Source organism: Apium graveolens, chromosome 9, assembly GCF_009905375.1.
Source record: "Apium graveolens cultivar Ventura chromosome 9, ASM990537v1, whole genome shotgun sequence".
Lineage (NCBI taxonomy): Eukaryota > Viridiplantae > Streptophyta > Magnoliopsida > Apiales > Apiaceae > Apium > Apium graveolens.
The window spans coordinates 136449990-136474265 of NC_133655.1; the positions used below are offsets into that span (position 1 = coordinate 136449990).

At 34.6% G+C, this 24276-nt stretch overlaps 4 protein-coding genes across 5 annotated transcripts; 3 read left to right on the top strand and 1 right to left on the bottom strand.

Moving 5' to 3' along the window:
- Positions 1–1132: 1132 nt before the first annotated feature.
- On the top strand, positions 1133–6911 carry LOC141686632 (3-isopropylmalate dehydrogenase 2, chloroplastic-like). The gene is made up of 11 exons (XM_074491670.1): positions 1133–1443; positions 1725–1854; positions 2008–2119; positions 2208–2283; positions 2652–2740; positions 3433–3519; positions 4193–4309; positions 4427–4534; positions 4671–4724; positions 4857–5009; positions 6777–6911. Exons 1-11 carry the CDS (start codon positions 1227–1229, stop codon positions 6849–6851), a joined length of 1218 nt encoding a protein of 405 aa, XP_074347771.1. The 5' UTR covers positions 1133–1226; the 3' UTR covers positions 6852–6911.
- Positions 6912–8420: 1509 nt separating this feature from the next.
- On the bottom strand, positions 8421–9050 carry LOC141685601 (secreted RxLR effector protein 161-like). The gene is made up of 3 exons (XM_074490693.1): positions 9047–9050; positions 8854–8948; positions 8421–8804 (listed from the first exon to the last, which is right to left on the bottom strand). Exons 1-3 carry the CDS (start codon positions 9048–9050, stop codon positions 8421–8423), a joined length of 483 nt encoding a protein of 160 aa, XP_074346794.1.
- A 4934-nt stretch (positions 9051–13984) lies between these two features.
- LOC141684491 (BRAP2 RING ZnF UBP domain-containing protein 2-like) lies at positions 13985–21137 on the top strand. Of its 2 annotated transcripts, XM_074489499.1 has the most exons (12): positions 13985–14290; positions 15146–15261; positions 15359–15467; positions 15616–15730; positions 16582–16679; positions 17083–17189; positions 17342–17591; positions 17712–17765; positions 17985–18128; positions 19494–19558; positions 20452–20506; positions 20595–21137. In XM_074489499.1, the coding sequence occupies exons 1-12, from the start codon at positions 14018–14020 to the stop codon at positions 20754–20756; spliced, it is 1548 nt and encodes a 515-aa protein (XP_074345600.1). In that variant the 5' UTR covers positions 13985–14017; the 3' UTR covers positions 20757–21137. The 2 variants fall into 2 exon arrangements, with proteins under 2 accessions (XP_074345600.1, XP_074345599.1); XM_074489498.1 differs by having other exon boundaries at positions 17342–17765.
- Positions 21138–21769: 632 nt separating this feature from the next.
- Positions 21770–24164, top strand: LOC141685349 (flotillin-like protein 4). The gene is made up of 2 exons (XM_074490457.1): positions 21770–22789; positions 23479–24164. The coding sequence occupies exons 1-2, from the start codon at positions 21863–21865 to the stop codon at positions 24010–24012; spliced, it is 1461 nt and encodes a 486-aa protein (XP_074346558.1). The 5' UTR covers positions 21770–21862; the 3' UTR covers positions 24013–24164.
- The last annotated feature ends 112 nt before the right edge of the window (positions 24165–24276 follow it).

The following is a 24276-nucleotide window of genomic DNA, read 5'->3' on the forward strand; positions in this document are numbered from 1 at the left end:
ATATTATTACAAACGCCGGTAGATGCAAATCCAAACAAGTTTCTAATTTTTGATCAAATTCTACACCATTAAGAAAAAATATATATAAATAAAAATTTAATTATGTAAATATATTATATGATATGATTAAAATATTCTATTTACAAATTTATAATGTGGAAAAAAATCAAATAATGAAAGAAATAAAATAAATTATAACATATATGTTATATTTAGGTTATCAATGTCAAATATAAGAATATAATAATAACTAAATATATAAGTATAAAAAGTACAATTTTTTGAAAAATACATTATTCTGAAAAACATAAAATTTATTTAGGAAATAAAATTATCTTATTAAAAATTAGTTAAATAAAGAATAAATATTTCTAAAAATAAATTATATAAAAAAATAAATATTACCGATCAAGCTAAAAAAATATTTATTGAACCGGACTAAAACGAAAATGTAATAAGTTGGTCAACATAATGTCATCACGCTAAAACAAAATATATTATCGATTGTGTTTAAAATGTGTCCCCCTCATTTATTTACCGGGTTTCTCATGTTTTATACACATTTTAAGTTTATTATAATATATAGTTTCAATTTTTTTTAAATATAAAATGCGAATATTACATTTTTATTTTTAAAAAAAAGTTTTGAAAACTGGAGCGTTAATTGAGGGGGAGAGAGTATTTGTTAAGGCTGATCTCTATTATATAAGCAACAAATTGATGTTTGTTAAGAAATTGTGATAGTAAAGTTGTGGACTCTTTTCACAAGTTGTCCTGTTTTGACCATCGTTTCAGTCGTTTTAATCTTCAGTAAATTGTATTCCGTAACTGTATTATTATCAAATAAAAACAAACCATATAAAGAAGAAAAAATTTTAATCTAAAAAAAAGCAGTCTAATTACATTTATTAATCTCTGTTATAAAAATTACCGCCTAATTAACAGATTATTCATTTTATTATGTTCCACCAATTCAATTTTATAATTTGATTAATTACTGTACTATTTTCTCAAATTAATATATTTAATATAATAAATTAATTATTTTTATATTTTATTAAACATAACGCTCCCATTCACTGTGAGTCACACTGCCGATTTCGGAATTTCGAAACAAATATTAATATATAATAGGAAAATACATTTAGACCGGAAAATCTAGCATTTTAGCCGTAAAAATTCAGTAAGAAACTAACACCACTGCTACGAACCCCAAACAGTCGAAAATGGCGGTGGCATCACTACAAGTAAACAATCTTGGAGGTTTTAAGCCTCAACAACATCACTTGATTAGTTCAACTACCAAAAGGCTTTCAACAATCAACTGCTCCGCCGCCACACCCACCAAACGTTACTCCATCACTCTCCTTCCCGGCGATGGTATTGGTCCTGAAGTCATCTCCGTCGCCAAAAATGTTCTCCAGCTCGCCGCTTCTTTCGACGGTACACTCAAACCTCTTTAATTCATCATAAATTATATTAATTTATCGAGTTTGTGTTGTGTTACTATTTGATTAAATTCTAAAAGCTGTTGAATTGGCTGGTTTTATTATTTGTCACATTATCAAGATTCAAAGCTCGTTTCTTTACTCCCCCCCCTTAAGTCCTTAACTTGCTGATTATCGGATTTACCGAGATTTTAATTAATGCAATGTGAGTAGTTTGGTCAACTTTAATTGAAATGGGTTGCTGATTGAAAGGTTAATTCTTTGCAATTATGAAAGGGATTGAGTTTGGGTTCAAGGAGATGCCGGTGGGAGGTGCTGCTTTGGACCTGACTGGTGTTCCTTTACCCGAGGAGACTCTTTCCCAAGCTAGGAATTCGGATGCTGTTCTTCTTGGAGCAATTGGAGGGTACTTATTTATTACTAACTTAAATTTTTACTTAAGGGTCGTTATATGAGCTTCGTCATCTTCAATGATCATTAACCTTGCTTGTATTCACAACTCAGCACTTGATTGATCGTGATTCTTTCAACTAAAAGATTTTATATTTTTGGTTGTAAGCTACAAATGGGACAACAATGAGAAGCACTTAAAGCCCGAGACTGGATTGCTGCAGCTACGTGAAGGTCTTAAGGTCTTTGCAAATTTGAGGCCAGCTTCAGTTTTACCACAGGTGAATTTTCTTCCGTCATGATCATCTTCTGCTTGGATGTGGTTGATTCAAGCCTGAATTTTCATTCTTTATTTCCCTTTAATCTCAGTTAGTAGATGCATCAACTTTGAAGAAGGAGGTGGCTGAAGGTGTTGACTTGATGGTTGTCAGGGAGCTCACCGGGGGTTAGTCTACATCGGCTTGAGCTTGTTTTTACATATTTGTTTTTTTTCTGAAGTCAATTATGGCACACAACAAAAATTTAATTTGTCTGGGTGACTATATTGATGAAATTTCTGTATATCTTTGAGAGTTTGATAATTGCATAATCTTTTATGGAGACTTTGTTGGAGTACAATAATAATTTAATAATCGTGCTTCAAATGTAAATACTTGAAGCCGAACTGGGATTGAAAAATCTTGAATTTTGAGTCCTTTTGTGAACATTGTTTTCAGCAGAAGTACCTAAACCCGAATTTTCTTATTCAATTGATTATTTTGAGCAATTGTCATCATGTTTATGCTTTTCATTGTATTTTGCTTCTGACGATAGGTATTTATTTTGGAAAACCAAGGGGTTTTGGCACCAACGATAGTGGTGATGAGATTGGTTTTAACACTGAGGTTTATGCTGCTTATGAGGTGATTTATGGATCACTTTGCTTTTGAAGTTCTGTAAGAAATGCCAAGCTATTAATTTTATGTCCTGCATTTCTTACCATTAAACATGATATTAGTTGGAATATGATACAGAGTAACACTGTCACAGCTTTGAGTCCAAAATTGATATTGTGCAATTTTTATATGATTTTGAATGATCCATGGTGCATAGTAAATAAGCATTTGTTGTCGGAACACTTCCTCACATCAGTCACAGGCACAGACACGCACACACACAGAGATGGATGGAAATAGGATCTTTAGATCTCGAGGGATTTTTTTTTACGCCTTATAACTAAAAATGCATAAGAAATTATATGTAAATTTTATATTGATTACAAAAATTTCACAATATTACATATTTGTAAATATTCTTCAATTTTCATGTTCTTATACAAATTTTGTATGCCGTCATTAATTTTAATAAAAAAATTATATAATTTTAAAGGGGAGAAGTTTACTTATTACAACATTTTACACTTGAAATTTCTAAACCTATTTTTTTAAATATTCTGGAGTTGGCGGATGCCACCGTCAGCCACACCCTAGCTCCGTCTGTGCATACACATGCACACACTCAAGAGGTTCCACCATTCCTTGGCCTGCAGTAGTCTATATTTATTATCTTCAGTATACTGAAGTGCTCTTTGTAACTTAAATTATTTGGCTGCCAGATTGATCGCATTGCTCACATCGCGTTTCAAACTGCTCGGAAGCGTAGCTGTAAACTTTGTTCTGTAGATAAAGCAAATGTTCTAGAGGTAATGATATGGTCTTCATTTTATTTTCCTCTAATTTTACTGCAAAATGTGGTAGTATTCTTTTAATAAGATCCAGTAGTATAATGTACTACTCAGAAATAATAATATGATTGTTACTTTTGAAGTCCGAGTAGTATGTTAATTCTTTATATTTCTTGGGTTCCTTTGTTGTAGAAAATTGCTAAACGTATATTGCATTGGTTAGGATGAGTTGTATGGCACCACCTCTGTGACATTGTACTTAATTTTATTCCGAGTACTCAACACATTGCACCTTTGAGTTAAAACAACTAACAGGCAATTTCCTTTCGTACCCACTATTTACTAAAAACCATCGATAAAATGGTGGTAGACAATTACAAGAATCATTCACTGCCTAGTTTATAGAACGGTTGTGCCACGGTTATTACTTTATGTGCTGCCTAGCAATGACTTCGTTGGGTTGGTAATGTGATTTTCCATGAACCAAATCTAGTGCTGTCACATACCTCTACCAATGTACTGAGTATAGGATGCTATATATATCATTAAGCTTTATGATGCTTTTCTTATTAGTAGAACTATGTTCAACAATCTTAAACTTTATATATCATGTAATAATCCAGATATGTGCCCTTAAAATTGTAAAATTCTTGATAAGTTGCATCTTTAACAATTTTGCTTCCTGTTCCAGGCGTCCATGCTCTGGAGGAAAAGAGTAACGGCGATAGCTTCACAGTACCCTGATGTTGAGCTGTCACACATGTATGTTGACAATGCTGCAATGCAACTTGTTCGTAATCCTAAACAGGTAGTTTTTCTATAAAATAGTGAAGGCATAATTTTACATTTTGTTGTATCACAAGATCATCCTCTCATGACAATATATAGTTCAAGAGTTAAGATGGTATTCTATGTTTTGCTGCAGTTTGATACGATTGTGACCAACAACATATTTGGTGATATATTGTCAGACGAGGCTTCGATGATAACTGGAAGCATTGGGATGCTCCCATCTGCTAGTATTGGCGATTCGGTATGAGAAATATGCAATCCTTGCATATTATGTTATCATTTTATTAATTTGAGAAGTGAATTTTATTTTCATTAACCTTTTGTCACTTACAGTTGAGTATATCTAAAATATATATTATCCTTGTGGAAATTTGTAGGGTCCTGGGCTTTACGAACCGATACATGGGTCTGCTCCTGATATCGCTGGAATGGTAAGATTCCCAGCATTATAGTACTCCTTTTTTTTACGTTATGAATGTATCTTGTAAACTGTTTTGATGGATGAAACACGTGGGTTTAGTAGTTTTTTTGGTAAGTTCCATAACCTAGGATCTTTTTGATAGGATAAAGCAAATCCTCTGGCAACAGTGCTAAGTGCTGCCATGCTATTAAAATATGGCCTAGGAGAGGAAAAGGCGGCCCAAAGAATTGAGCTTGCAGTGATGGATACTCTAAACAGGGGATTTCGCACTGGTGATATTTACTCTGCTGGAAATGTATGTGCTTCAGTTAAGAAAGTTTTTTTATTACTAAAGAATTGCAGCTATAACTATTTTATTTCAGTTTGGGGTGCCAAAATATCCTTAAACTTGTTTTGGTTCCTTTAGCCTTAGAACATAAATGACTAAAACACAAGATTCTGGCATTTTCTGTTAGATACAGAACTTCACATTATTAGTCATGGGAGAGAAGCAATAATTCTTACATAATCTTTACCTGTCATAAACTAAAATATTAGCCCATGCATGGTTGAAAAAGTCAGCTATCAGTTCTACTCAGTTACAGTCCCTGAAAAGTGAGTACAATCGGGGAGTAGTCCGAAAGAGTAATCAGAGAACTGATTTGGATGTTTTTTTTGAACTTTGTTGTCCAAATACCGGTATCAAGTGCCAACAAAAGAAATGCAAAATGAGGAGTTAAGTAATATAAACATGTTAAGTTGATTTAATTGGATTCATTTACTAGCAATATACATATTTGAAGATCTTGGTTTTGCTAGAATTTCTCTTCATTGTAGTTCTGCCATGACTTGGGCATTATTTACTCTGAATCACTATTTTGTTGCATTGCATCTTGACTAGATAAGCTTTAATTGAGTTGTGTCTGTGTAGATAAATTAGAATTTATTAAGTGTGCTTAGCTTCCAGTCCCAGAAGGGCCAAAAGAAACCCAAAATGCAGTTTGTAGTTATAAACACTGTACAAAATTTCGTTCTTCGTTAGATTGTCATTTGTAGTCTATATTGGATGGCCAGTTGAGACAGAGAAGTTCTTTTATGACATAAAATGGTGGCATCAAGTAGGGTCCTTGTTGATTCACTTGGTTGTTCCTTCTATAATAAACCTAAAAAAGAATGGAATGCCCTTTCTACGTATCATTCTCCTTCAGAGTTTATGTTAGAGCAAGTCCAGTAGGGGTGTCAAAAGTGGTACTAGTTCTATAATATGGCACCCAAGAAAAAAAATTCCGCTCGAATGGGATGCCAAATATGGATGCAAAGTAGCAAAATTCTATACTTGGTTTTTTTATAAAGAACCAAGTATAGATGTTGTTATAATTACCACATCAGCATGCAAGTGGATATATGGAGGGAAATGAATAATTAAAGTAATAGTGACAAACATATCTGTGCATTTAAAGATTAGGTAGTTGAAATATAGCTTTATTTGGATAGATTTTGTAACATTTTAACACTATACTACATTGGAGCACAATTCTATTTAACATCAAAAATCACTTTTTGATTTCAATATATCGCAATATTTATACGTATATTAGCATTACCAATGTACTTGCTCTTAGGTTTGTATATATGCTATAAGTTTGTCAGGACTTCCTCGGTTGCAAATTAGAGATATTTCTTCTGGCTGTGTGTGCAAGGAAAAACGGAAATGATAAATGCTTGAAATAATAAATGTGCCTATGATTGAGCATAACTTCAAAAGAAATATGTTATAGTTGCACAAGGTGTTAACAAGTAAAATTACAAAAATTCAGCATAATGAGTTCTTATTGGTAAATAAAAGAATCTATTGCTCAAGAAACACCAAAGGTTTAAGAGGGGCATACCCCAATAAACAAGGAAGCTAAAAGCCAATAACTAAACCACCAAATGCAATTCCTATTGGTTTATCTTTTACAGTATTTCCAGTTACATCTGCTCTACAATTCATTTCTCTTTACTCTATTTCCGCCTCAACTGTACAGTGTTTCCTAGCTTTCTACTTCGACGGTAATGTGTATGTACTCTTCTTCCCTTGCAGAAATTGGTAGGATGCAAGGAGATGGGTGAAGAGGTACTCAAGTCAGTAGAATCCAAATTTCCTGCTGCTGTATGATAAATTCCCCATTTACGAAGTGTCAAGGGCGGGCCTCAATGCTCAATAGAGTGCCATTTTTGAAGATTTTGCAGAGTTGACTTTCGTTTTTTTTTCCGGATCATTCAAATGAATGTACTATTTTTTCTTGGTTTATTTAGGAAAGGATGTGCTTGGTGTTTCATTTTGCATTGCTTTTCATCTTCTCCCTTGTATTTTTGTAAACCTATAGTCTGACTAGTTCTCAATTTTTACAAATGTGTCAAAAGCTGTTGTAACATGAAACATAGCTGTTTATCACACAATAATGGAAGTTTGAATGATAAACTAGCCAAATTCCATCAGTTGATGATCTTTTTGCTGCCTATATTTTCATCCATATTTCTTTCAAATTCTTTACTTCACTTTCAAAATAAAGCCATTCAACTTTAACCTCTCAGAAACAATACAACAAAAATCTCCCACATAATGTTTATACAAAATTATTCATCAAGTAACTACTCTTTTAATTTTCTCTTTACCAGTTCATTAATTTTCTTCTCAACACATTTTCTTTTAAACTAGAAATCAGTTTTACCAGCAGGTTGGCATAAGGACAATGATGCCAAGTTAGCCATGTACAGGGTGACTAAAATTTATATAATGAAGTTAAAAATTTGAAGAATAACTAACAATACTAAACAAAATATTGGCATAAATTATAAAATTCTGAAAATTCTAAAAAAATACAATGTGATATAAATAAACTATAAACTATAGAGTAAGAAAGAAAGAGATCTCAAAAGTATTATTACTTCTTCCGTGATTGTTCAAGTACAAATGACTAGGCAATGCTTGGCTTTTATTTATAGGAGAGTTTTATCAACTATACTGAGAAAAATTAATAGGTAAGTAAGTTTTCTTGGTCAGGTTAATAAATATTGATTTTCGTGACCAGCTTCCAATATTAAATTAAGTCTTTCTTGATAAGTATTGTGAGTCTTCCTTAGTAAGTATCACGAGTCTTCCTTCATAAAATTTGACAATCATTATTATAACACTCCCCCTTGATTTTCAAATGTGAGTTTCTCAAAGATTGGTTGTCTCGTTAAAACCTTGCAAGGAAAAACCCGGTGGGATAAAAACCTTGACGAAGTAAAAAGAGTATGGTCTCCCCCTGAATAAAATATCTCATATATTGACATCTTGATGTAATATGTTCTTCAATCTTCGCATTCCGATATTATTTCGTAACTTTTCAAATATTGATGTCGGTAGTGACTTCGTAAGTATATCCCCCAGATTATCACATGATCGAACTTGTTGTACCTCAATATCTCCATTCTCTTGTAATTCGTGAGTGTAGAAGAATTTTGGTAAGATGTGTTTTGTTCGATCTCCCATGATATATCATTCCTTTAACTGTTTAATGCAAGCTGAATTATCTTCAAACAAAATAGTGGGGTCGTCTGTAATATTTGATAATCCATATGAATGCCGAATATGTTGGATTATGGATCGTAGCCAGACACATTCCCTACTTGCTTCATAGATTGCTAGTAATTCTGTGTGATTTGATGAAGTTGCAGTCATGGTCTATTTTGTAGATTTTCAAGAGATAGCAGTACCGCAATATGTGAGTAAGTAACCTGTCTTTGTTCGTCCAACATGAGGATCTGACAAGTATCCAGCATCTGCATATCCAACCATCTGTGATTTCGAATTATTTGGAAAGAATAATCCAAGATCAATTGTCCCGCGAAGATATCTCAATATATGTTTGATTTCATCCCAATGTCTTTTAGTTGGATCTAAACTGAATTTTGCTAATAGATTGACAGTAAAAGCAATATCAGGTCGTGTGTTGCTTGCGAGGTACATAAGAGCGCCAATTGCACTGATATATGGAACTTCTGGTCCAAGTGGATCTTCATCTTTTTTTTCTTGGACGAAATAGATCCTTTTCAACTTCAAGTGACCGAACAAGAACTTTTTCTGTGTAGGTTGATTGATGAACAAATATTCCTGAAGATAAATGTTCCACCTCTAAACCTAAACAGAACTTTGTCTTTCCAAGATCTTTCATCTCAAACTCATTTTTCAAATAATTAGCAGCCTTAGTAATATCTTTAGAAGTACCTACAATATTCAAATCATCCACATATACATCAATAATAACGAAACCAGTTTGAGATCTTTTAATAAACACACATGGACATATTTTATCATTAACATACCCATTATTCAATAGGTAATCACTAAGATTGTTGTACCACATACGACCAGATTGTTTCAGTCCATATATTGATCGTTGTAATTTAACTGATTATAAATGACGAGTCTTAGTCTCATCTAATTTTAATCCTTCAGGGATTTTCATATAGATATCACTATCAAGTGATCCATATAGGTAGGCTGTCACAACGTCCATTAGACGTGTTACCAATTTTTTCATACAAGCCATACCTATAAGAAAACGAAAAGTAACTCCATCCATCACAGGAGAGTAAGTATCCTGATAATCAAATCCAAGCCTTTGAGAGAATCCCTAGGCTACGAGCCGGACTTTATATCTTACAATTTCATTTCTATCATTTCATTTTCGTACAAATACCCATATGTTCCCAACGGGGACCACACCAGCTGGTGTTCGGACTGCAGGTCCAAATACATTTCTCTTGTGCAAGGATTGCAATTCTTCCGGGATTGCAACTTTCCATTTTGGCCAATCATCTCTTTGTCGATATTCTTCCACATTTTGTGGTCCTGGATCAGAGTTCATAATAATATCACATGCCACGGAAAAAGCATATACATCATCAACTTCAATACTCCCACGATCCAATAATTATCCGTTATGTACATAACTTAATGAGATCTCATAACTTTCAGGTACCTTTACTTTTACGGAAGTATGTGCCACTTCAGGGAAAATATTCTCTTTTAGAGGCAATACCACTTCTGGTAATTTTTTCACTGCCACTTCAGAGGTTTTAACCTCTTCAGGAGGTGATACCACTTCTGGGGTATTGTCTGGAACATTTTCCACTTCAGAGGCATGTTCAATCGTTTTCCGTTTTCGTGGTAGAACATCTTTTGCACCAATTGGTCTATCGCGCTTCTGGCGTGGTTTTGAATTATTAATCAATTCTTCGGAAACTGATTTATGAATAGATATTTTAACCCTTGTCGGGGCATTAATGGCAGGTATATGTGATTTAACAATATGCCTAGAATCACTAAAAGCATCTACATTTGATTAGCAATACTTTGCATATGAATAATTCTTTGAACTTCAGATTCGCATTGATTAGTTCGCGGATCTAAAATATTTAATCCTGATATCTTCCATGTCAAGTCAGGGTTTATCTTATACAATAATTTATCTCCCCCTAATGTCGGAAATATTGACTCATCAAAATGACAATCAGTATGGTGAGCAGTAAAAACATCCCCAATTAGTGGTTAAAGATATCTTATAATAGATGGTGAATCAAAACCGACATATATACCCATCCTCCTTTGCGGTCCCATCTTTAACCTTTGAGGTGGGGCAATGTGAACATATACGACACAACCAAAAATTCTAAAATGAGAGACATTAGGAATTTGACCAAGTGCTAGTTGATGGGGAGATTGTTTATGATAGGAGGATGGCCTAATTCTTATTAGGTTCGCAGCATGTAATATAGCATGACCCCAAACAGATGTAGGTAAGTTGGCTCTAAGAAGTAAGGGACGAGTGATAAGTTGAAGTCTTTTAATCAAAGATTCTGCCAAACTATTTTGGGTATGTACGTATGCTACTGGATGTTCGACTGAGATTCCTTCCGTCATACAATAATCATTGAAAGTTGAGGATGTAAATTCGACAACATTATCTAAACGAATTGATTTAATAGGATGGCCAGGGAATTGGGCTCATAACTTTATTATTTGGGCAAGCAGTTTGGCAAAAACTAAATTTCGGGTAGAAAATAGACATACATGAGACCATCCGGTTGATGCATCAATTAAAACCATGAAATATCTAACTGGGCCTGAAGATGGATGAATGGGACCACAAATGTCAGCTTGGATCCGTTCTAAGAACTTGGGGGATTCGGTTTAAAGTTTAACAGGAGATGGTCGAACAATTAATTTTCCTAGAGAACAAGCTGAACAAAGAAGTTCATCTCGTGGTATGATCTTATGGTGTCTAAAAGGATGTCCCGTATAATTTCCTATAATACGATGCATCATAGAGACTCCTGGATGACCAAGTCTATTATGCCACATAATAAGGGATTTTGGACCAACGATTTTGGGAATAGTGACATTGTAAGACTCAATGGCCATTATTTGTGTGGTTTACAACCCAGAAGAGACTGATGGTAATTTCTCCAAGATTTTCTTATAGCCCGAGGTAGATGAACTGATTTAGAGATATTATTTTCCACCCTCACTAGAGTTTTCACGTGAAAATCATTAAGACGAATATCCTTAAAACTTAAGAGGTTCCTAGTTGACTTGCTAGAGTATATGGCATTTGGTATATGAAGCTGTGTTTCATTCGGTAGAGAAAAAATTGCCTTCCCAAAACCTTCGATTATATTAGATGTACCCGAAATTGTCCATACTTGTGAGTTAGTTTTAGTAAACTGAGAAAAATACTTCGGGTTTTGTAGAATTGTATGAGTAGTTGCGCAGTCAGCAATACATATGTCTCCCATATTTGTGTTGTGTACATATATATATAAGTGAAAAATGACTTTATTAAGATAAACAAAGTACAAAAAACTAGAACAAGAACATAAAACAAGTACATGGAAGTAGATGTCGAAACAAGTAGATGCGACACATGAAATAAAATAAGTGCATATGAAAACTAGTCATCTAGGCCATAGTAGATATTAACACAATTTTCTAATTCATTTGTGATCTTAATCATCGGTTCATCATTATAGCTAGCCAAGTTTGTTTTCATCATTTATCCATTCTGCTTTTTGGATGACTCGTAAAGTTCTACAAGATGTTTGGGTGTACGAAAAATACGAGTCCAGTGCCCATGGGCCCCACATCTAAAGCAGATATCTCTAGTATCCCCTTCTGGTGGTGCCTTCCTTTTATTTGGCATCTCATTCTGCCAATTCTAGTGGCCAGAGTTGTTGTTGTATCCATTATGCTGCCACTGCAGGTGACCAGAGTTATACTGATTAGTGATTACGAAACCGACCACGAAAATTTCCGCGTCCACGATTCTGTCCGTAATCTCGTCCTCCTCTATGCCCTTTCCCACGTCTATTCTTCCGGAATGACGTGTTATGTACTTCAGGTAACTGGGCAGAGCCTGTGGGATGTATCCGATGATTTTTCAATAACAACTCGTTGTTCTTTTCAGCTACAAGAAGGAGAGATATCAACTCACTATATTTTTGAAAGTTGCACTCCCGATATTGTTGCGCCAAAATCATAGTGTTGGAATGAAAGTTTGAGAGCGTCTTTTCAATCATGTCAGCATCAGTAATATTCTCACCACACAAGGTCAATTTTGAGCTTATTTTGAATAAGGCAGAATTATACTCAGCAACAGATTTGAAATCTTGCAACCTTATGTTAAGCCAGTCATGTAACGCCCTCCAGACCCGGGGTATAAGTCTGAGGGTTACTAGCTAATCACCAAACCTGTACAATCGGATTAACAAATAATAAAGAAATGAATCTAAACCCCTTTAACACTAACTAGGATCTTTTTAGGTTAAAGTATGAAAACAAGAACCACTAACCACCACCACCACCAGTGTTACCTCCTATACCAGTGCATGCCCCAGAGCCAGACGTATTTCAGATGATTCCAGTCGAGGGGATGGGAGAGCATGATGTGGATTTACAGTTGGGGTTACCACAACAGAGTGCAGGTATACCGAGGGTTCCGTCACAGGAGTCAGTGGGTCAGGTGGCACAACCGTATATGGTACCATACCATGAGTACAGGGTTATGAGAGATGATGTGGAGTATTAGAGAGCTCAATGCAGGGAGATTATGCATTTATTTGACCAGAGAGACAGAGGACCGTTAGCTACCCTACAACCAGATTACTTTATGAGGCAGAGGTTACAGTCAGTTTTGATGAGTGCTACTTGGGAGATGGATGATTTGACCCATGAGGGACCGCCTTCTTTCACGGAGTTCTACAGGATATTCGGTTTGGCATCAAAGATGTAGGTTTGGTCCCTGAAAACAAGAACATTAGGGTTAAGATAAGATAGAAAGATCATGGTTAGTGTTAAAGGGGTTTAGATTCATTTCTTTATTATTTGTTAATCAGATTGTACAGGTTTGGTGATTAGCTAGTAACCCCCAGACTTATACTCCGGGTCTAAAGGGCGTTACAAGTTATACCGCGCATGAGGTAGATGAACAAGTTTTTGGTGATCAAATATATCTTTGAGATTATTCCAAAGGGTGGGTGGGTTTTTGACGGTTAAGTATTCAGATTTTAAATTTTCATGAATGGAAAAATAATAGCCTTGGCATTTTATTCAACGCTTGAAATTTTTCCCGCTTCTATGGTGTCTTTTAACCCGTTAGCACTAAGGTGTAATTCAACATCGACTACCCAAGAGAGATAATTATCCCCAGAAACATCTAAGGTAACAAACTCTAATTTTGCAAGATCCGCCATTCTCTTTTATGAAATAGTTTTAGTTGATAGAGACTCGTGGGTCAGAATAAGTCGTACCTCTTTCAAGAATCAAGCTTCAGTTGGCAGAGACTCGTGCTGATAACGTGATATAAATAAACTCTAAACTATAGAGTAAGAAAGAAAGAGAGAGATCTCAAAAGTATTATTAATTCTTCTGTGATTGTTCAAGTACAAATGACTAGACAATGCTTCTATATATAATAGAGTTTTATCAACTATACTAAGAAAACTTAATAGATAAGTTTTCTTAGTGAACTTAACAAAATCTTGATTTTCGTGACAAATTTTCAATATTAAATTAATTATTTCTTGATAAGTATCGCGAGTATTTTTTAGTAAATATTGCGAGTTTTTCTCAATAATATTTGACGATCATTATTATAACACAGTGAATATTGTTAGTTTTAGTTTTAAAATCGGATGAGTCTAAATTCTTTTTTTTTGGTCAAAGGATCGGATGAGTCTAATTTGATTCGGTGCATTTTGTGATTGCGGTACCCGATATGAGGATATATATAGGAAATGGTGCATAACACAAGACTACACAATTTTGATCACACTGTAGTTGTCATCTCTATAGCTCCTTTGCAAATTGCAACCATGGCTGAATCAACTTCAACAAGTGCAATTGCAGCTGCTGCTATCTCCACACCTTCTGCTGAAGAGCTAGATGATTCATTATCCATCTCCGATCTCACCCAGTCCTTCAATTTCTCTTCTGGTAACCCTAGAATCGAAGAGACTCGAGGCGTCATGCTTCTTTATCGCCACGACTCCGTCTCATCATCCTTACCTGTAACCTCTCTCTCTCTCTCCCGCTCTCTCTCTCTCTCTCTCTCTCTCCCGTTCTCCCGCTCTCTCTTTACTCTCTCTCTCCCGCTCTCCCTCTCTCACACACAATTTCACTTTTTTTTGACAGGACACGTTTTCACTTCTTTCTGTCTATTGTATATTATATCATCAATTGCGTCCATAGATTAAGCTATTTGTATAAATTAAAAACTATGTGTCTTGTCGTTTAATGAATACTGTTCAGGTTATTAGGTGTAGCTGTTGCTGGTTGATGATTTTAATTGACTTTGCTGTTTATATTCACTTTATGGATTAGGCTGGGCTCTTGATTTGCTTTCACTAACATCTACAAATTGTACAATTATGATATTGTGTTACTTGGAAGCTTATTAAGTTATTATAAGTTTATAACAAACATGATTATTAATGTTTGCCAAATAAACAGATGGACACAGCCACTCGTAGGTTTCAGCCAAAATTTTGTGGTGTTTGGGATTCTTGAATTGAATTGAGTTTTGTAACTTACACAATCAGTTCTGTTGTAACTCCATTTTGCTCTATGTATTTCTAGAAGTGCTCTACTGTGGCCAATTTCATCACTTTCGAAACCTCTACCGAGGGCTCTTTTGGACACACCTAAGATTATATCCTTTTTTTTGTTTAAATGACATAAACTTGCTTTGTGCTTAGTTGAATTTAACAATTCTTAAGTTTATTTAATGGCTGGCTGATATAAAGAGATTTTTATTTTAAACATGATACTGGATAGGTATCAGCGTGAAAAATATTTTGCCATGTGATAATATTTGAGTAATTAATTAGTTGACAGTGTCTTCATGTATATTTCTGTGATGCAAGGTTGAAAGAAAACCTCTTGTCTGTGTGCTTGGGGTGCCAAATCACATGACATATGCTGATTTTTGTCAGTTCTGTGGTTCTTTTGTTCAACATATACTGGAAATGCGGATTGTCAGGTATGAATTTAAAAATCTAATACTGCGATGTTGATTTGTCCATGTTGTATCCTATTGGATTTCCATGTGACCTGGATGCCATTATTATGCATTTCAGGACTGATGGGATGGAGGATAAATACAGTGTTCTGATAAGGTTTGACGGGCAAGATTCAACTGATTCTTTCTACAAGCATTTTAATGGAAAACATTTTTCCTCCCTCGAGGTTATTATACTCTTTTTTCGTTCTAACTTCAAATATGAATTTTAACCTAAAACTAATAGTAAAAAATCAATATTAAGAATTAAAAAAATAAGAATAACGTGAGGCCATTTTGTACTAGTATCTTATAATATTTGGTATTCTGATACAGGAAGAGGCTTGTCATATGCTTTTCGCAGTTGATGTTCAATACACAGGTTCAGTAGAACATGCACAGGCTTCACCTGTCAGCTCCACTGAGCAGCCATCTTGTCCGGTTTGTCTTGGTATTATCTTTAAACTTACATATAAACTGCATATGTATATAGCTTAGTAACAAGAGATGCATGCTTATTTCAAAGAGGGATCCTACCTTAATGTGCAGTCCTTAATGCAAGTTTTGTACATTTCCTCGAACTTATCTTGTTGTTTTGATCACAATGTAATTACTTAAGCTGGATAATTTTAATATTGATTGGAGTTTAATATACTTTTTAATTTTTTAAAGAAATAATTTAACCTCATGTGTTTTATTATTTATACAGAAACCAAGTAATATTCCATTAAATTTTGGCTCAAGTATCCCAGTCATATAGAAAATATATTGCCCAAATTGACAATTTGACGTTCTTCTATGAACTTTAAAAAATAATAAGCTTCTGATGAGAACTGGTGAGGTGTAACTAGGCAGTAGGGTCATTACAAGCTATAGGGATTTTATTAACTCCTATGGAGCACAATCTATTAAGCGATATTTAAATCATGATACTGAGAGTGATTAAGAAGAGGTTATCTGCGCAAAGAGGAGACCTCTCATTAAGTCAAGGATTTGTTTCCTTCTCACTTCTGGATGTGATGTGCTTATATATAATGCGCGAGGCCTGTAAGAATTCATGGTGCTTTTAGATTTGAAGGCTAATGGAGTTTTTGTCTTGACATACACTAGAGGGCTCTACTCGTAATCATGACGAAATAAGAACTCCACTGTTAAGTGATGCCTATTGCCTAGTAAGACTATAGAATTCAGAAATTTCATGTTTTATTTTTAATTTTTTACCATGCACGGAATAGTTTCTTCTGATTTGATATATATATATATATGTATATATATCGGCTCTTATGGTTGTGCATCTTGCAGAAAGACTGGACCAGGATACGAGTGGGATTCTCACAACTATATGCAATCATTCTTTCCATTGCTCCTGCATATCTAAATGGACAGATTCTTCCTGTCCGGTAAGAAGATTTACCCGTTCCTAATTATTGCCTTTTTATAGTCTTAAAGCAATCAGTAGAGTTTAATAGGTTTCAATATTTAAGTTCTTACTAAGTTTAATAACTTGTAGTTTGTGAGCACCAGAGCCCTTTTAGGTTATAAGGTGACTTCAGAATTAGATATCCGCTACAATATTATCCTGCATCCGTTGTATTTTTAAATTGTCGCCCTGCAGCATTAACGAGCCATACTCTTGCATTCTTCCTTAAATTACCCAAAACACACGATTTTACTCATATTTAGAATCACAATCAGGGTTTTAGTTAGGTTTTGTACCTCAGACCTCAGTTTATAATAAATATATTAGAAAAATTGGTTCCACAGTTTCTTATGTATTGAATTAGTTCAGTATTGTTATTGTAGGTATGTCGATATTGTCAGCAGCAGCCTGAAAATTCGAAATGTTTTATCTGCCAAACATCAGAGAATGTATGGATATGTGTTATCTGTGGGTTTGTAGGTTGTGGAAGGTAATTATTACAGGCCGATTGACATCTGATCACTGAATCATTATATTTAATATTCCTTCATTAATACAACAGCTGGAATGTAGTTACTTAATGCAAGTACATTGAAAATTCTATTCCATAGTTGTTCTGACAAGTAACTATGGACTAGGTAGGTACAAAGAAGGGCATGCTATAAGACATTGGAAAGAAACACAACACTGTTACTCCCTTGAATTGGAAACACAACGTGTGTGGGACTATGTGGGAGATAACTATGTTCACCGTTTGATTCAGTCAAAAACTGATGGAAAGCTGGTCGAGTTGAATCACCGTTGTGTACATGGTGATGATGGTTATGGAATTTGTGAATGTGGTTCAGATCCTGCTTTTGAGGAGGCTCAGTTAAACAGCAAAGTTGAAGCTGTACAAACCCTTTTTTTAGTTTCACCAACATATACTCTGCCCTCTATAAGCAATAAACCAGTATTGCCTTGTGCTTTTCAATTTCTCAAATTTACACAGTATTTATTCTGTTATGAGCAGATCGTTAACGAGTATCAGGAGCTGCTTACTACCCAGCTTGAGAACCAAAAGATGGTAAGTTTCTTCCTTTATTTCCATGGTGTGCTGTAGGACAGCCTGCTTGAGCTTGACAATCTACTTGATGTTGCAAAATCATTGAAATCTTTACTTTTTGAAGGTTTAAGGCTTTAAGCTGATTGAAATTCGACTTTGTATGTAATACTACCATAACTATCAGTCAGGCTGATGAATTATTTGGTCAATCTTATTAACTGCCATTGTGTTCATCAATAGTATTTCGAGTCTTTGCTGAAAGAATTTGAAGACACGGAAACAGGATGTTCTGGAGTTGAGAAAGCATCACATCAGAATTTGAAAAAACAGAAGATGCAAGCCAAGCTGGACAAAGTTAAAGAAGAGAAGAAGTTTCAAGAGGATGTGAGTGTTATTTTGTCTTAAATTCGGTATTATTCAAAAACAAAATTCATTGTCTGTTAATTTTTGTTTTACTGGGCATGTTATTTATGTTTAGGAATTTTTTTATAATTATTATATATTTATATGTATGCATGGAATTATTTGTGCCTGTAATATGTTTTGAAGTAAGAGTTACTTGCTGCAAGAAATGTAACTGACAAGTTTTTACTATCTAAATGGAAAAAAATGAAACATTCCTCTCAATTTTGTTTTATAAGGATTCCCTCGAAAACATCAAGAGATTTAGAAGTAAATAACAATTTATATACTAATAAAAAACAACTTTTATTAAAAAATTATTTAAGAAATTATATTCAACTGTCCTTGTTGATTTTGGAAGGCTTTTTCTATGAGTGAGAATTTACAATTTGTATTTTTGCTTTATAAGTTCCTGGCCGAGGAAAAAGGAAGTGTTCATTCTCTGCTTATGTTTAGTGTTCTTTTCCTAAAATCACTCCTGTTTGGTCATCAGCGCGTATGCAGAGTATTTGGGTCGTACATTATTACTCCATTGATTGTGTTTGTTGATTTTGAAACTGTGCATATGTGTGTGTGTGTGTATATAATATATATGAAGTTGTATACACTGCTGTGTAAAAATATTCTGTTTGGGTCTTTGGGATTGAATCTGGTCCGATCAAAAGTATAAAAAAACATTCTGGTTTTTTGATTTGTGAATTTGGAAGTAAGTTACTACCCAGACACTGTACCCTAGTTGTTCTTTTTTCCAAAATTATGTGTGTGTGTTTGTTTTGAATTTTGAAATTTATATGTTCATGTTTTGCACTTTATCTTATTTAAACTTAGGTCGAACGATTATATTTTAAAATTTGTTTTTTATACTGAACATAGGTATAAATAGGAACTTTAGAACCCCAGTTCTGTTTAAATAATGAACCTGTTAGTATTGTAAAAGTTCCATGTATTGTTTGTTCTGTAATATATTTGTACCGTCTAATATTGTAATTTATTGTAAATTATAAAATTCCAAATCAAACCCAATATTTTAAAACCATTTCCATATATATAAATGTTACTCAAGCGTACTTGTTGATTTTCTTTGTTTCTTATTGAGTTTAACGGTTGATTGTGTAAAATTGTAATTGGTTTGGATTTTTTAAAGCTGTCTGTTGATATGTAGTTTCTGGTTTTTATTTTATTTCATACCCGAATTTTAGATTTTGATTAAAAAATATATTGTTGAGGTTTATTTTTGTAATAACTCGAACCATCGAAAAAAGTGCAATCTGTTATAGTATTCTTTCTGATTGGTGATTTTTTTTTTTTTGGTAGAAACTGAATAGCTTTTTTCTGTATCACTTGTAGATCAAAAAAAATCTTGTGAGCAACAAAGCGATCTGGACTGAAAAGATACAAGAAGCTGAAGAAAGGTAGCATCTAGATCCACATATTTGCTATATTGAATATTTGAGATTGAGAGATACATTAGGTTTCTTGCAGTTTAATAAGAATCCGAACTTTTGTTGTCTCTTCCTTGGTGTCTTTTTGACAACATTTAAATAACTAACAGAGATTTATTGAAGTATATATAAAAATGTTTCAGGTGTCATTTTTTTTACTTTTATAGATAGGCTGATATTAATTAATCTTAATAGAAAAGAAGATGCAAGGGATAATGGAGGAATAATTACCATTAACACACCAGACCCTAATACTGGAGACTGGACCACTAGATAGAAAGAACCCTAAGACCACTCTCTGCAACACTTACACGGGGTTCTAATAACTTGCTGCAACATGAAGACATGGGTCTCTAGTAAAAAATACTACCAATCAAAATTATACAATACTAGATTAGAGACTCTAAACATTGCCAGGATAGCCACTAGATAACATCAATTATTCGTAAATTACTCCACTTTGATCACTAGTACTGCTCGCCCATATTAGACATTTCTCCAGAACTGGGACTCGGTAGATCCATACTTCCCAGCTATTCTTGAAAACCTCAGTCCATTTCCACAACTTCCACATCTCCAACCACCTCAATTTGTTCAACTTTACCCAGGGGCCAGCACCATATCCTCATGCAACAGTTGATGAATTTCATGGACTTCCAACTGATTGCCATTATCAATGCTGCCCCTATTGACCTGACATCAATCAAGTAGCTATTTTCATCCATAACTTCCTCTGCAATCCTATTTTACCTCTAGCGACTGGCGACTACACAAATAAAATCATCCTAGATACAATTACATTTGTTCATCCCTTGGAAATATTGTTCACTTTCTTATTTGTATTTTGTTTTGTTCATTTTAAGGAAGAGAATGCTTACGAAAAAGAAAGATGACAAGATAGAGGAATTGGAAGAGCAGGTACTTGGATCCCATTTGTGATGGCTTAAGTTTTGACTTGATCTCAGACTGCTTATTATATTTAACAATCAACTTGTATATTCTGCAGCTTATGAATTTAATGTTAGTCCTGGAGGATGCGAATACACCCAAAGATCACCTGTCAACATCAAAACAAGTCAAGGATGAAGAACTGCCGATTCAAGCGGAGAGATCTTTAAATAAACCAATAAAACTTCGTCCTAAGAATAATTCACAAAGAAGTGGCTAAACTTGGAGGTCTGATGTTGTAGGTTAAAGATGTGTTGGCTCAATATGGCTGGATAATACAGGGGTTCACGAGCAAGAGTGCTTTAGAAATTGTTGTAGATTTCAACCATCTGATAGCTTAGTTGTCATAATGTAGGGATTAGAATGAATTAGGGTCCTGGGGATCTTGTTGACTTCTTCCTCTAATTAGACTATGTCTTACGGAGTATATTGTTTAGAAGAAGAATACTGGAACACCCTAGTTTTGCAATGTTTTCACTGAATGTGCATTTAGGTTTGAAAGTGGATATAGAAATCAAATAAAGAAACAGCTGATTATTCTTGTAGTGGTTCCCAAGATTGCCTATGTCACAGAATCAAGAAAATCGGTGTTTCTTTTGGAGATTGTATTGGCTTGCATTGTTTGTTAAAATATAACTGTAAAATAATGACCGGTTTAAATATGCTGAATATGTGAAATGTTGTATTCCTTTATTTTTTTCTTTTGAACAACACGAAGACAAATTGTTGTGTGCCAACGAGGTTATTAAAAATAGTTGGCTATATTTTTAAAGGTAATGTTATTTTTATTGACGATGGTTTAGATTTAAGAGAAATTATCAAACAATACTAATTTTTTAAGTTTTATTGTGAATATATTATTTTTCTGAAAATATTTGTAAAATAACGGTTAACAATCAAATTTAACTAGATATGCATTTTTTTTCCTGATAGATAATTGAAATTGTTCTGGGTAGCGTTAGAGATTGTTTTTTGTAGTACTTAAATTTGTATTAAATTACAAAATCGTAATTTTGTATTTATTAAATGTAGTTTTGTGACTAGTAAAAAATAGTAATGATGGTGGAAGTTGTATTTGCGGTAAAATATGAAAACGATCCGGCTTTATAGTATGGTGGTGAAAGATTAAAGTCTGGATGAGTACTACTTTTCCGGCGAGGTCATCTATAACATAACAACTTTCCCTTGGGTTATTATCTTCACTAACTACTTAACGAATTTAAATGTGACTAAAAGGCCTTGTCATCTTTATCATATACTATATTTATCATTGATCACTCTTGCTAAACACTTGCAAGTTATAAGGAATTAACAATATCATTGAAAATGCTTAAGGTTGCTGGACCATCACAGATCCTCGTGATCACTGGGTTAGGAATTAAGGACATATTACTTTCACAGAAAAAATGGGTTTTCCCTGGCCAAAAATGCATCAAAGTTGACATTTCCCCTGTTAACTACACCTTTGATGTCCAAGCCATGAGTGCTGAGAAGCTTCCTTTTGTTCTCCCTGCTGTTTTCACCATCGGCCCACGTGTCGGTGATGATGATAGTCTTTTGAAGTATGCCAAACTGGTCTCTGCTCATGACAAGCTCTCTAATCATGTTAAAGAGCTTGTCATGGGCGTTATTGAGGGCGAGACTCGTGTTCTTGCTGCTTCCATGACAATGGAGGAGATTTTTAAAGGGACTAAGCAGTTTAAACAAGAGGTTTTTGATAAGGTTCAGCTTGAATTGGATCAGTTTGGTCTTCATATTTATAATGCCAATGTGAAACAGCTTGTGGATGTTCCTGGATATGAGTACTTTTCTTATCTAGGCCAGAAGACTCAGATGGAGGCGGCTAATCAGGCTAAGATTGATGTGTCGGAGGCCAAGATGAAGGGTGCAATTGGAGCCAAGGAACGAGAGGGACTGACGCTACAGAATGCAGCAAAGATCGATGCTGAATCGAAGATTATGTCAACAAGGAGGCAAGGAGAAGGAAATAAGGAGGAGATAAGGGTGAAGACTGAAGTGCAGATATATAAGAATCAGAGGGATGCAGAGGTGGAGCAAGCGAATGCAGAGTTGGCAACAAAGAAGGCAGTGTGGTCTCAGTCTGCTAAGATGGCGCAGGTGGAGGCAGATAAGGCCGTTTCTTTAAGGGAAGCAACTCTGCAGATGGAGGTGGAGAAGAAGAATGCTTTGACTAGGACTGAGAAACTCAGGGCTCAAGATCTCAGTAAGGCAAACGTTGATTATGACATACAGGTTAGTAACTCTATTTTCTTGACTTCATGATTTGTTATATGCCTTGTATAGTTGTATGCATAGTGGTTTTGTTAGAACAGTGATATAAGATCCTAGAAGGAGCTTTCCTCTAAAACCTTGAAGTTTTAGACTGACTGATCCTGGAAAGGCCCTTCCTATAAAAACCTTGAGATTTTAGAATGAATGGTGACTAGCCACTTTACAAATTGAGCACGTACATGTAATTAAGATGTAATTGGTTCCTTGATAAGTATGTGGTCAAGTGCTGATTGCGTTTGTAATTTATAGCAATATCTGGGAATTACTGAGAATACATACTGATATGATAAGTTGCCCCCTGGTGATATATGATCTTGATCTATAAATAAATATGTTAGGCTGCAGCATTGTGAAAAATTCTCTTCGGCCATGTTTTCATAAATCATAATAATGTTATAGATTATGTATAACAGTTTTTATCGAGTAACTTCCAGCAAAATTCCAGCACATGCAAACAGTTTTTATCGAGTAACTTCCTTTTGCCCTTTCTTACTGTTTTTTATAGATACAGATATTAACATGATATTAATTTTGCAAGTATTCCAAAGTGTGTATTAACTTTTCCGTTTTCTTCATGAGCATAAACAGTATTTTGCATATTAGTTGTTCAATATTTTGACTACTGAAGTAGATATTTTAATGTAATATAGGTTCAAGAGGCAAATGCAGAGCTGTATAAAAAACAGAAAGCAGCTGAAGCAATTCTGTTCGAACAGCAAAAGAGTGCGGAAGCACAGAGAGCAAGTGCAGATGCAGACCTATATGCTCGTCAACGAGCAGCAGAGGCTGATCTCTACTCAAAAATGAAAGAAGCAGAAGGAATGGCAGCAGTAGCAGAAGCACAAGGATTCTACCTTGGAAACCTCCTCAAACAAGTTGGAGGGAACTACTCTGCTCTCAGAGATTACTTGATGATCCATGGAGGCACCTTCAAGGATATTGCGAAGCTTAATGCTGAGGCAGTTCGCGGGCTGCAGCCAAAGATTAACATTTGGACAGGGGCTAATGGTAATGGTGTTGGTGACGGTGTTTCATCTGGGGGATCTGGATGTGGTGGTGCAATGAAAGAGATAGCTGGTTTGTATGGAATGCTACCCCCATTGCTTGAGACGGTGAATGATCAGACTGGGATGCTTCCACCAACTTGGCTAGCCACTTTGCCATCTGATTCCAGCAAGGCTTAAACTTAGTAGACAATAAGCATTAATAAGTATTTAGTTATCTTGCCCAGTAGTGGTTTGATTTACGGATTTTGCATAAACTTTAGTTTCCCAGTTTTGGGCTTTCATTTGTGTGTTTGTTTTCTTCAAATTGCATTACGTTTGATTATTATTCATTCACAAGTGTCAACTGTTTCTCAATCTTCTGTTTAAGCACCAGCAGGCTGTGGATGTTATTGCTAATATATATATATATATATATATATATATATATCACGCATGCTAAGA